This window comes from Neopsephotus bourkii, unplaced genomic scaffold, assembly GCF_033783945.1.
Source record: "Neopsephotus bourkii isolate Nb327-2 ecotype Australia unplaced genomic scaffold, CSIRO-AGI_Nbou_v1 NB_1638, whole genome shotgun sequence".
Classification (NCBI taxonomy): domain Eukaryota; kingdom Metazoa; phylum Chordata; class Aves; order Psittaciformes; family Psittacidae; genus Neopsephotus; species Neopsephotus bourkii.
In genome coordinates this window covers 7,217,017-7,229,218 of record NW_026902113.1, presented here as the reverse complement: position 1 = coordinate 7,229,218, position 12,202 = coordinate 7,217,017, and the positions used below count along the sequence as shown (strand labels likewise).

General features: G+C 37.2%; 1 protein-coding gene across 2 annotated transcripts in view; it reads left to right on the top strand.

The window, feature by feature from the left end:
* MICU2 (mitochondrial calcium uptake 2) overlaps window positions 1-12,202 on the top strand; it is a 143,781-nt gene that overhangs the window by 118,411 nt on the left and 13,168 nt on the right. For both annotated transcript variants that reach the window (XM_061374588.1, XM_061374587.1), the window contains exons 7-8: window positions 1,876-1,938; window positions 10,565-10,662. In XM_061374588.1, coding sequence (XP_061230572.1) covers window positions 1,876-1,938; window positions 10,565-10,662 — 161 coding nt within the window. The remainder of the gene's footprint in view (window positions 1-1,875; window positions 1,939-10,564; window positions 10,663-12,202) is intronic.

Below are 12,202 nucleotides of genomic sequence, written 5' to 3'. Positions count from 1 at the left end.
TATCTTTGAATTAGCCAAATTAGCCATTAGTATCTTGAGTGATGAACAGATATAAATATTAAATACAGATAAATGTTACATAGAACAGTTGTATTAAAGTCCATTTCTCAAGGGCAGAATTATTGCCCCTGTTGCTGCATTGTGCTGGCAAAAATCTGTGAACTACTGGAAATAGTATCAAGCTCTATAAGGATTTATATACTATGTAAGAAAACAATAAACTAAATCTTCCAGAACACTAGTGAAGAAGAATGATACCGTGTGTCTGTGCTCTTTAGTAGTCTCTGCAGATTTTTTAAGAGTCCTTTAAAAATAAAATCCAGAATTGAAAAAAAGAAAAAAAAGGCATATTTTCTCTTGTTGGGAAAGTATTTGCGGTTGCATTTCTTGTGTATGAGCAAAAGATGGATTTTCCAGGTAAGAAAAAATGTAATATTTCTATAAAGCACTTGTGGTTTTATCCAGTGCTCTATATTGATATTTTGCTGTGAGGAAAATCATAATGCTTTTAATGTACTAGTACATTGTTCTCTGATCAAAAATAAAAAGAATTTGGAGAAACTTGGAAGAACTAATACTGTTTAATTGTCTTTTTTACAATATTTATTTTGATAAATACGATCCAGGCACATTCAAAAATAATAATAGAAAGTAGCTATCCTGAGGACCTCAAAATCTGAGGCTTACAAAAAAAAACAGAACAAGTGAAGTAGTCAAAATTTGAAGGCCAATGGAAGATGTTTAGCAACATGAACAGTTGGTGGTTTTTGTCCTGCTCACTGCTTTACAAGCGCATCTTGCTTCTCTAAACAGCATTAGAACAAAAAAGAGTCCCTAAGGAGAGATTTGAAAACCCCACAGAATGATGCCTATGCAAATTTGGTCATGGATTTTTTTCCCAGTTTTAATGGGCAGAGTGAGGGATCACTGAGAAATGTTTTGAGAAGCAAACCAGAAGCTTTGAAAACCCTGAGCTTTAAAAGCATCTTTCCTAAAGTCTCCAAATCCAGAGTGATTGTCGTTATGTCCATATCTATACCTGAAATGTAGTAAGCCCCTTATTTTTTTCATTTTTGCTGTCCTTTTGAGGATTCATGCAACGGTCTGTGAAAGGTACGTGTACCTTGTGCTGTTTTGAATCACTCATTCTTGGGGCAGTGTTGACCTCTCAAGCTAAAATACATTAGAAGAAACCTTTCATCTGAGTTATACTTGAGGTTCTGCAAATTAATGCACTTTTTATATTACCTTTAAGCTCTGCTGGGGACAGAGTGATTTCAGTACTTAGCCAGCATTCAAAATTCATTTATTTATGGGGTGGAGGGAAAACTCAAACCACATTCTGAATAATGACAGTTTTGAAAATACATTTCTTATGTAATTAAATTATTCTTTGTTGTTAGTTGCACCTGAATTGAACAGGTATGTTTTTCATGTCCAGAAGAGCATGTCTGTAGCAAGACTATGTAAAGCTGTCTAGGAGGACAGCATAAAAATCACAGGATATTTTTTATTTCTGAGATGACTTTATGTTAAACCCCTGAGTTTCAAAATCTTCTGGAGTGATCGAAGGGCTTCTAGTGCAAGAAAGTATCCTCTAAAAAGAGTGAGTGCTGGGCTACAAGAGATAACGTTCATATGCTCTGCTTGGTTTTACTAACCACAGTAGATAAGACATACCTAGGAGAAAGTTTGTCTGAATAGGAAAACATCCTTAACTATGCAAATATTTTGTCATGAACCGTGCAGAAACATAATAACTTTGTAATTAAGAAAAGGTAAAAATAATGCAAGTTTCTGATAAAGGAGAAATGTATAAGACCAAATTTGTAATTTTCCTGTGGTTGGGTTTTTTTCATGTTTTAACAAATACAGCTACAGAGAATCATTGGGAAGGAAGATGATTTGAAAACAGCTGGAGATGAAACAATATTTCAGGTATGAAATAGAGATATATTTTTCTTTACACAGGCATTGTCATATTTCCCATGAACTTTGTTATTTTTTTCAGAGTTTTTAGGTAAGCATTTAAGCATCAGGATTAGTGCTTTAATTAATGAAAGTGCATGATTAGTCAGCTGCTTTCTAACTGGGAAAAAAAATGTTCGTCACTTCGGAATCTCCTGATGAAATGTATGCGATTAATGTATTTCATTACTGTGTAGTAATCCTCCACTCCATTATTTAGTTTTTGTAAGCATCTGCTTCAATGCAACTTTCTTCTGTGTATGAAGAACTGAGAAAAAAAAAACTCTGTATTGCCAGGTGAGAAAATACGGGTTTCCAAATAGAAATTGATACCTTAAATTTACCTAAGTGCTGCTGTTGCAGTAATACCAGCTTATTTTGAGTTGGTTTGAAATGTAATTATGTCATTGAGGTGACAAAGGGAAGGATTACTTTAGCTAGGTCTGCTTCCAGAAAGAAATGTCATAGATGCAGACCAGAAGAAACAGTATTAGAGAATGATCTTCCAACTAGGTTAGTAGTTTCACTGAACTGGAGACCATTAGCAAATGGCAAATATATCTCATCCGTGAAAGCAGCAGGGTTACGGTTACGTGCTCTGTTTTGGCTGTTTTCCCCTGAATCCTGGCACTGCAACCTACCTTCTTCCCAGATAGGGTCTTTGCCATTTCCCATCTCTTCATCAGTCTGTAGTCAGCACAGAGATTAGGAACTCTGAAAAATTAGGCATGAGGCAGTGACTGCTCATGTTGGTAGCATTCAGTAAGGAATTTATATAGGACTCTATAAACCTATCGTGCATCAGCAGTCTTTGAAGAGTTGGTTCAGTTCATGTTCTTTGCTTTTTCACCTGCCTGGGGAGAAAAAATGGAAGTGGCACTATTCTAACGCCTTTAATATTTACTAGGCATTAACAAAACTTTCTCCTGATGCATAGTGGTTTTGTTCCCTCAATATGTATCCAGAGTTCAGTTAAAAATTGTTTGACTGACTAACAACCATCCCCTTTCTTGAATCTTTTCATCAGTCACCATATTAAAATAGCTAGGATTAATAGGGTTGTCTGCTCCTCAAAACCTATTTCAATTGAGACTTAACTGCCATGACAGTGAAAGAAAAAGGATCTTTATTCTGCATGAATGCACAGCTATAGTATAAAATTTCCAGAGAAACTTTTGATACAGTTTGACAGATTTAGTTATAGACACATAAGCTTATTGGAAGCTAATTAAATACCTGAGCTGGAATGTCTCTATTTTGTTTTCTGCCTTGCTTTAAATTTTGCCTTCAGAATTCTCCATTGAGAAAAATCTGAAGTTATTGTAAGCAGACAAATAAAATACAGTTTATTAGCAAATTATAAGTGGAATTATAGTATGTTGAAAAGAAGAATTAAATAGCTTCAGGGAGTACAGCTGTCTTGAAACTCTTCTGGTTTCCATATTTCTTCTTGGCAAAATCCAAATTACTGCTTTTCTTCTAAATTTTATTTGTTTTCCTGTCTCAGTGTCTCACAAAAGGAGCTGATTATAAGCAGTGAATCTGACTGTAGGATATAGTCAGTGCATATGGTTTTACCTGTTATTTTTAATAATTTTGGCATTATAATAACTATAGTATTACTTTTAAGCAAAGCAGATAAAGCATAAAAACATAGGGTTTAAATTGGCTATGTTCTTTGAAAGCTGAGATACAGCAACAGAAGTTTGATGTTTGTGGTAACTCTTTATTTCCACAACACTTTCACAATGTGCATATGAGTTTGCTGGTTTTTCAAAGTGATCGCAGTTGCTGATACCAGGTGGAAAATGTCACTGACTTATGAAAATAAGGTTTAAATGGTAGTCTGCAACTTCATTTAACTGGCAGGTATATCCAGGTGTGTTCCCTGTACAGTGTAGGTGGAGGTCCCAGTCATTCTTAATACTCATTGAGATACTGTATCTCAAGGAAAAGAAAAAGCGGTTAGTTTGATGTGCTCCCAGGGTGCTTGTATTTCTGCCCCTTTTACTGAGACTTTGACTTACACATCTAAAATTGAAAATTTCACCACCTAGTAATGGCCCTTGCATTGGATTGCAGTGGACTTGGTTATCCAAATAAGTATATTTCAGTTGAGGGATTTTCTTTTTCCAATATTACAATTGTTGCTGGAAGAAAAGACAGAAAAAAAAATCTGTCCTGCCTTAACTGGCCCAGTCTTTTGGGAAGTTCCTTGCTGACTTTTGCAGAGCAGGCAATCTGATTTACTCATAGCACAGGCATGCAGACAGTGAAGGAGAGATGTAGGCAGAATTGCAAGACTGGCAACCTGGTTCTTTCTAGATAGACTGGAGAAAATGGTGCAGAAATCAACAGATGCAGTGACTATCTCACCTCACCCCTTTTCCTCAAAGGAAAGGAAATGTATTCCTCATTCCTCAAAGTAAATTCAGCATCTGGCTTCCTAGCAGAACTATTCTGCTTCATATGAGACACCCAGCTGAGCATTTGACCATGCTTCTCAGAAGAGGAGAGGCAAATTATTTGCCTGGAAGTGGTGCAGTGTTAGAGGAAAGTGAACAAGCTAGAAAAGTTGGGTGTATGCTGAAAAAGGTGTTGCCCAGTGAACAGTACCAGTTGCTTTTCTTAACTGCCCTGAGTTCCTTGAAAGGTACTCTAATAATGTTAAGTGCATTAGTGTTCTGATAGTGAAAACAATAGTAATGGTTGCAGGTATCTACTGCACAGCCCAGCTGTCTAGATCAGGGACTTTCAATTTAGTGATGAGTTATCAAGTAGTGTGAGTACCTCTAATTTAATATGCCTTGTGTAATGACTAAACTTTAGAAATTAATTTTAGCTATTGTTAGGAAAGGAATGACAATACAAAATGTTCTGTATTTGTTCTTGAAATGGAATTCATGTTGGGAAATAATATGTGCATCATCTCATTTACAAATGGTTAAACATACGCTTCTAGATTCCAGAATGAACTCATTTTCATATGAAGTATCTCATTTACATGTGGGTATTTTAATCATTTAACTAGTACTTGGGGACGCAGCTATTAATCTCTTTTAAACAAAAAGCTTTTGAACTAAAGTTTTGTCTGACTATAAGCAGTATACTTTTAGACTCACAACTTAGCTGATCAGCACAAGGTTTTACACTTGGACCTTCAGACAGTACAGCATCGCGATGCATCTCATCAGCCACAGGGATTGTGCAGGCAGTACAGCCTTGCAGTGCATCTCATCAGCCACAGGGATTGTGCAGGCCATTGTAAGCTGCCCACTGATCCCTAGAATTTCTAAACAGTTTAAAATTTTCTCCCTATAGCTTCACAGCCTGCAAAGCCCTGGGCTCAGAATAACTAAAGACTGCCTGAACTGAACGGAGGAATATGGTGGTTGAGAGCTATACTCTTCCAGTGCAGTAACACTCTGTATCAGGGGGCAGCACATCAGATTTTGCAAGAATCTGGTCCAAGACTAAAATTAATATCCCTCCCAAAAAAGAGAGTGTCATTAATCGTGTCAACTCTCAGCTCAGATGGAATGCACATTTTTTTCTTAACCTGTCTTCTCTGACATAAATGTGGATGTTTCATATCAGCAGATTAACGCTGAATTTCATTGAAAAGCTTTTTAGATGTGTTAAATCAAGGAGCAGTGCAGTATTCCTACATGTCTCAAAGGAAGCTCTCCAAACATGTGAACCCCAGAAAGAATCAAGTCTTGTGGCATCAAAATACTAGGCTATTAAAAAACTGCAGGGTCACTGTTTACCTCACAGACAAGGAAATTATCTTTCTATGTGATCTAATGATATTATAACCTCAAGAGAGACAAAGAAGCATGCTTTCTGATACCTTTTTGGATACCTGTTCTGCAAGTACATTGAATTTGGCTTGGATATCAAAAGTTACTCCCACAAGGAATTCATCTGGAAGTCCACTCTGGTCACAGTTGCATTGCTTTCTGTGGCACAGATGTGTGAGGCAAGGCTACTGCTTTAATCTCTGGTACTTAACCTGGGCTGAAGCACTTTCAATTATATAGAGAAGCCAGATAGGAGTGTGGGCTCCTGAAAGGCCAGGGAAGACACATGATTTGGGCCTTGCACTAACAGCTTTAGTCTTAAAGACAAAACAGAAAGAATCTGGTCATTAATCTCTGAAGGCTTGTAAAATTAATTGGAATAAGCTGGAAATGGTGCATGTAATCTTACTCATTTGGCATTTTGGGATTACTGAAACTTGGGATGCCAGCCTGAAAGTGGACTACCTGGGGATGTGTTCAAACAGCCACATGGGGGGAACTGGTCACAATCCACGAGTCAGTTTTAGGACCCAGAGGAGGAGGCTTACACATGCTGAGGATGGGTGTGCGTGGCCTTTGGGGCCAAGTCGACTTTAACCAAAAGAGTGTCCTTTGAAGAACACACTTCTTGAGGGGGGTCCTTGTTACAGATGCCCTATTTTTGATGGAAATCAATATTTATAAAGTATGGCATGACAGGAAGGCAGGGCCTGAATTCTTGAGAGGGGCTGTCCCCAATTGTGTATGGAAGCTGCTTTACCCAGCGCCAGTGGTGCATGGGTCAGACAGTCTCAGGCTTCGCAGTGCAACAGTGCCATTCTCTGACTGCATGACGCAGTCAGCCTGCTGGCGACAAGACTAGTTTCAGCTTCTTCCTCTTTTTGTCATAAAGTACCTCCTGCAGCATCTACTCCCAAATTAGCCTTAGCCCATTTGGCTGGAAACTCTTTATTCTGTACTTCCTTATGAATTGGTGCAGAACTGGGGGTGATGCACTGAAAGCTGGGAAGGTCCATGAAGTCACATTTTCTTCATTGCTAAAGGCACTAATGGAACAGCATAGCAATTCCATGGTATTAGTTGTTAAAAAACAACTAATCCCTGGTAATGGGAATTATGGATGTTGTTGAATGCTGGATATAGGCTGTTTAGTTTAAAAAATACACCATTGGACTTCTCAGTGTCTGCTATACCCTCTGTAGAAAAATTTTATGCACATTTTAGCCCTTCTGTATCAGACTTGATGTATTCTTGAATCCTACCTAGTAAGAAAGTGCCTTGCAAAACATTAAAAACTTTAGTACGAATTTGCATCATTAATGCAAATTTAATCATTTGCATGATTAAAGCCAATTCATTGTAAAATGGTAAATTGCTTCAATCTGGGGCCTGCTTAAGACTGGGCTTTGCCAAAAAACCACTGCCTTTGAGATCTGGATCTTCTCATACCCCTAGCTTGACTTTTTACAGTTCTTTTGACTGGCTATACCTGGTAAGATTAATGTCATAATGGGTACATCTTTTAAACCTTCATCCAAGAAATAAGTTGTAGGAATAGCCCAACATCTCGGAGGCTCTCAAAATGGCAGAAAGCTTGATGCTCTTGCACTATTTGAGGCTAGACTGCTTGGATTGAAGCCTAGATTGCCTTCAGTTACAGAAGCCTGGCATGATGCATTGACTGACCTAGCAGCTAAACAACAAAGTGCATTTCAGAGAAGTGGACTCAGAAAAAATTACAAATATTTAGTCTTACCTTTGGAAAGATTTGGGACATTACTAGCAGACAGAAACTAAGATGTTGGTCTCCTTGACCCCCCTCTGTTTTCTGCCCCTGTTCTTCATTTATTCACTCCCCTTCTATGTTAACAACAAAAAAATAAATCTAAAATATGCATTATTTTTACAATTTCTATTGAAACAAGACATTGCGCAGCAAATACCATCTCCCAGGAAGCAAGTAAGAGAACAAGGAACTTATTACAGATTTTAATCATGATGAATGCTTTTCAGTCATGCCTCAGGCAAATCCTGCAAGGAGGGATGGTAAGAATCTAGAGACAGTAAGTCTATTAACATTTCAGATGAGTTTTAAAAATCAGGTAGGTACATTATTCCAAAAATCCTGTCTCACTGTATGATAAGTTTTTTCTCAGTGGCACTTGTTGCTACTTGCTGCAGTATCAGGTCCTGGATGTCAAAAGCTCAGTGGGGAGCTACAGGATTAGGTTGATCTGTGCCTGTGACTCAGTGTTTACGGCATCAGGCTCCTATGTTAACAGTCTGTGTAATGTAATAAGGAAATAAATGTTGTGTTATCTGATATTGCTTAAAAGGGAATAATGGCATAATTCAGCAGTTCATGGTGCTTTTGAAAAGTGTTATGAGGTGTTAACATTACTCTAGGAAAATAAGCCTATGTTTATAATATGTGCACACATGTTCATGCCACTTGTGTGGCATCAGAGCTTGGTCTTTGGGATTCTTTTTCTGAATCACTGGAACCTGGAATATGCCTATGCTCCCCAGCTGAGGTACACATCCCTGCCCATCCTGTGCTTCTATCAAGATGAGATTTAGAACACCACCACCCTTTCTCCTCTATGTGTCTCAGCTTTCTGTAAAGCACTCAGCCCAGAAGGGTGCTATGGTATACCCTCCCAGGGCTGAAGCTACCAGATACACCAGAATACAACCTTTCACTGAATTTACTTAGTAGCTCTGTAACGCAAAGCTACCGGTCTGGTGCTTTTTACAGCTCCAGGATTAGTTTACCATTTCATTCTCATTGCCAAGAGAGACATTCCAAACGTAAGTTATTCTTAAGCTCAGGAGGGTGAGGTGTTGGAAATATTAATAGAGCTCTCATTATCTTCTAACAAAGATTTGTCATGTCAGTACTAATTTATACAGTTCAGCAGCAAAAGCTCCTAATGATTCTGTGGACAAAAAGGAATTATGTACTAACATGTACTTTAGTTTAATAGCATTAACTCTAGGAAGAGCAATTTTTTGAAATTTTACCCTTAAGCTGTAGTCTCTGTGGTCTCCTATTGCATATTCTGTTTAAAAAAAGGTACTGTTTTGTAGTTTTAAAATACATTTAACTCTCACTAACATAGTGTTTGGACATCTGCCAATTCCACTTTGGAATTTCAACTGATAAAGAGGGTAGCCAACAAGTAGGTGCATATTTGTTATAAATCCAGGGATAGGCTTTGTCATCTTAGATAAGATGAGATAGGTATTGTTTGTATGTCTTCTTCTAGCTATAACTAAAGAAACGTGAACAGAAGGAAAAAACTTTTTCTGTTGCAGACTTAGTTTGTAAAAGGTTGTTTTAAAACTCTTTTGCAGTTTGTTTTCAGTACAACACTGATTTTAATGTGGAGTGATTAAATTATGAGCATTAAATTGCGTAATCACAAGTTCAGTTTTTAACATTACATCAGCAAATTAATTTCTTGCATTTTTCATGCCTTCTTTAAACGTGTAAGCAAAAACCACAGAAAGCAGATTAGAATCTCACTGCAGTGAGAAATAAAGGGGTTCTTCTCTGTTTCTTCTTAGAAAACTTTACATTCTGACAAAAACAGTTTGGGTTTGAATTTCAAATAAGCATACATGAGTGTTTGACTTCTGACTTTCAAAAAAGCATATACCAATGTTTAATGCATCAATCTTCATGGTAATCTGAAGTGCTTAAAGTTTGGAAGGATGGATCTTGTGGGTATTTAAATATTCCTTGCCTGCAGTTAAATGATAAAAGTTCGATAAGTACAGTTTGCATATAGCTTGAAAAGGTTTTTTTTCTATGTCCACTCATACGTAACTCATATCACTGGCATTTGGTGAATTGTAGCTTCCAGTAGAAATGAGGCATGTTACCTCTTTAACTGTAAAATGACTGTGTCACATATGCAGTAAGCATGAAACACACAGTGGACTAATGGGACTTGTTGTTGATGATGCTGAAAGCTAAATAACCATTAGTATTAAATCTTATGAATAGACTCTTGTCTTTCATCTTACCTCTTCAACCAGATAAAAGACACAGAAGCTATTTAGATGTCATAAGAATAGTTTGTTGAAATCCCTCCGGACTTAGGGGGAAAAAAAAATCTCTCTTCATGTTGCTTAGTGTTTTGTTGTGTTCAAAGAAATGCCAGTATGCTAGTGCTGAAAGAAGAATAGAACAGAAATCCAGCATTATGTGTGGGTTTAGGCTTGTTAAAGATGCTGTTGAGTTGAAATATGTGCATCCTGTTGCTGCAGAAATCTCTTCATCAAATTTAAAATATATATTAAAAAAGTCACTAACATTTAAAATCTGCAAGAAGCCTTCTAAGTCAGTGTCATAACAGAGCACTGTGAATGTATTTTTCTAGTTTTGTTTCTTAGAATGTTTTTCAATGGGTGTAACATATTAGAAATATCTGAGTAAAAACGTTTTTAAACAGATGTTAACTTTATTTAAAGGCTCTATTCACCTAAGCATAAAGGCTTTTAAAGACCTATCTAGCAACCTCCTCAGTTCTAATGATAAAGTTCACCAAGGGTGGCTGTAAATTTTACTCTTCTTTCATACAGAGCATTTTGAAGCAGAACATAGAACACACAGTTACCAGTTGATGTGGAAGAATTATTCAGCTCTGAGATCCTGTGTGGTAGCTTTGGGAACAGTAATTAAATTGCAAATAGCTCTTGTGAAATTCTAGTTCAAGTAGCTAGATTTGTTACGAATAGATATTAAAAATACATAATAATTAATCATACAGTCTTTTGTCTTATAGGAAGCAGAAGTGGAAAGCTGTGGTGTTAATACCATGTTGCTGGTACATTTCTTTGGAAAAGAAGGAAAGGAAAAACTTCGCTACTCTGAGTTTTTCAGGTATTTTTTTAGATAGGCAAGCCCAATAGCAACCAGTCCTGTTCCTATCCCATCTCCTTTGCACCAACACTGGCGTTAATCTGACCTCACACTGAGCTGATTCAGAAAGTTAAAGCAGGTAATTTAGAAAGTTGAAGCAGGAGATTATTCATGATTTTGCATTATTAAATTTCTAGTTTGGCTCCTAGAGTCTGCTGTCTGCAGGAGTTGAGTACCATAGTAACTCCAAACACCAATAGGACTGGAAGCCGTGAGAGCTGAGACTGCCATTCTTGGCAGCTGCGTCATGACATACCTTAAGACAAATGATTCATGAGTATTTTTCTTGATCGGATCACCAAAAAAGTGACTACTAATCATTTAAAAAAGCTTTTCTGAGGTGAGATACCCCCTCCCCGTTAGAAATATCATGGTAGGCTACATGCAACTTCTCTGCTTGCTTCAGCTTGTGTTGAATCTTTATCTGTCCTTTTTTCTTTACCCTTTGAAATACTTTTGCAGTGGGCCTATGCAGATACTTTATGGCATTTATGTCAGAACTGAGAGCTGAGCCAGATGGTAACCACCACATTAGAATGAAACTGCAGTGGAATACCAACTGGCCATTACTCCTGGAAATGTAGATCTGTTTCTCTCTTTCACTGTAAGCTTTTCAAAATCAGAAGTTAATAGAAAATTCTAAGACTGATGTAGGGAGTCATTCAGTTTGTATATCATATACATGTCAGAAAGATCTTGTACTCCTTGTCTGCATCAGAGTATGAAGTTCTGCTGTGGTTGCTTTTGACTGGAAAACCCAACCAGATATCAGGTGTTACTGTTTTAATTGGATGAGATTCTTTCTTCCAATGTTTATTTCTATCAGTAATGATGTCCATCATCTACACAATATCACAACTTAACTAGTAAAAACTCTCTGTTGGAAAATCAATTACTCCTCTTAGTATGAACTACAGATACATCTTGCTATGTGAACTTGGGCCCAGAATCCAAATGCAGTCTTTCTTTGAGATAAATGGAAGTGCCTCAATACCTGTGTGAGTTTTGGCACACGCCTTGTAGCACAACATCAAGAGAATATTATCTACATCAGTATTAATTTTTCTACAAAAATAATCAGTCATTTACAGACTGCAAAATAAATAAGGATGATGTGGTTTAATTTATGTTCAGAAGCAGAGAATCTGTGTCAGCCCTCTTGAAAAAGAATGTTGCTGCAATAAGCAGAGGTTTGGGGAAAGCCAGAGTAGAAAAGGAAGAGTAGCGATTTTTCTAACACTAAAAAGTGTTCGGCTCCACTGTCTCTGGCACACACCAGTCTTCAAATAAACAACGTTTGTCTTTTGAAGACCTTGGCTCAATAGGAATCTAAGTGAGTAAAATAATTTAAGATGTCTCCAGCTCCCTTTTCTGTAAATACCATAGATCCTCTCAGTGAAACAAAAGGCAGAGAGCACCAGTAAAAGGTTGTGTTTGCATATACACTGTAAACTGAAAAGCCTCAGGTTTTAGATAAAATCCTACATTGACCCAGTGAGGC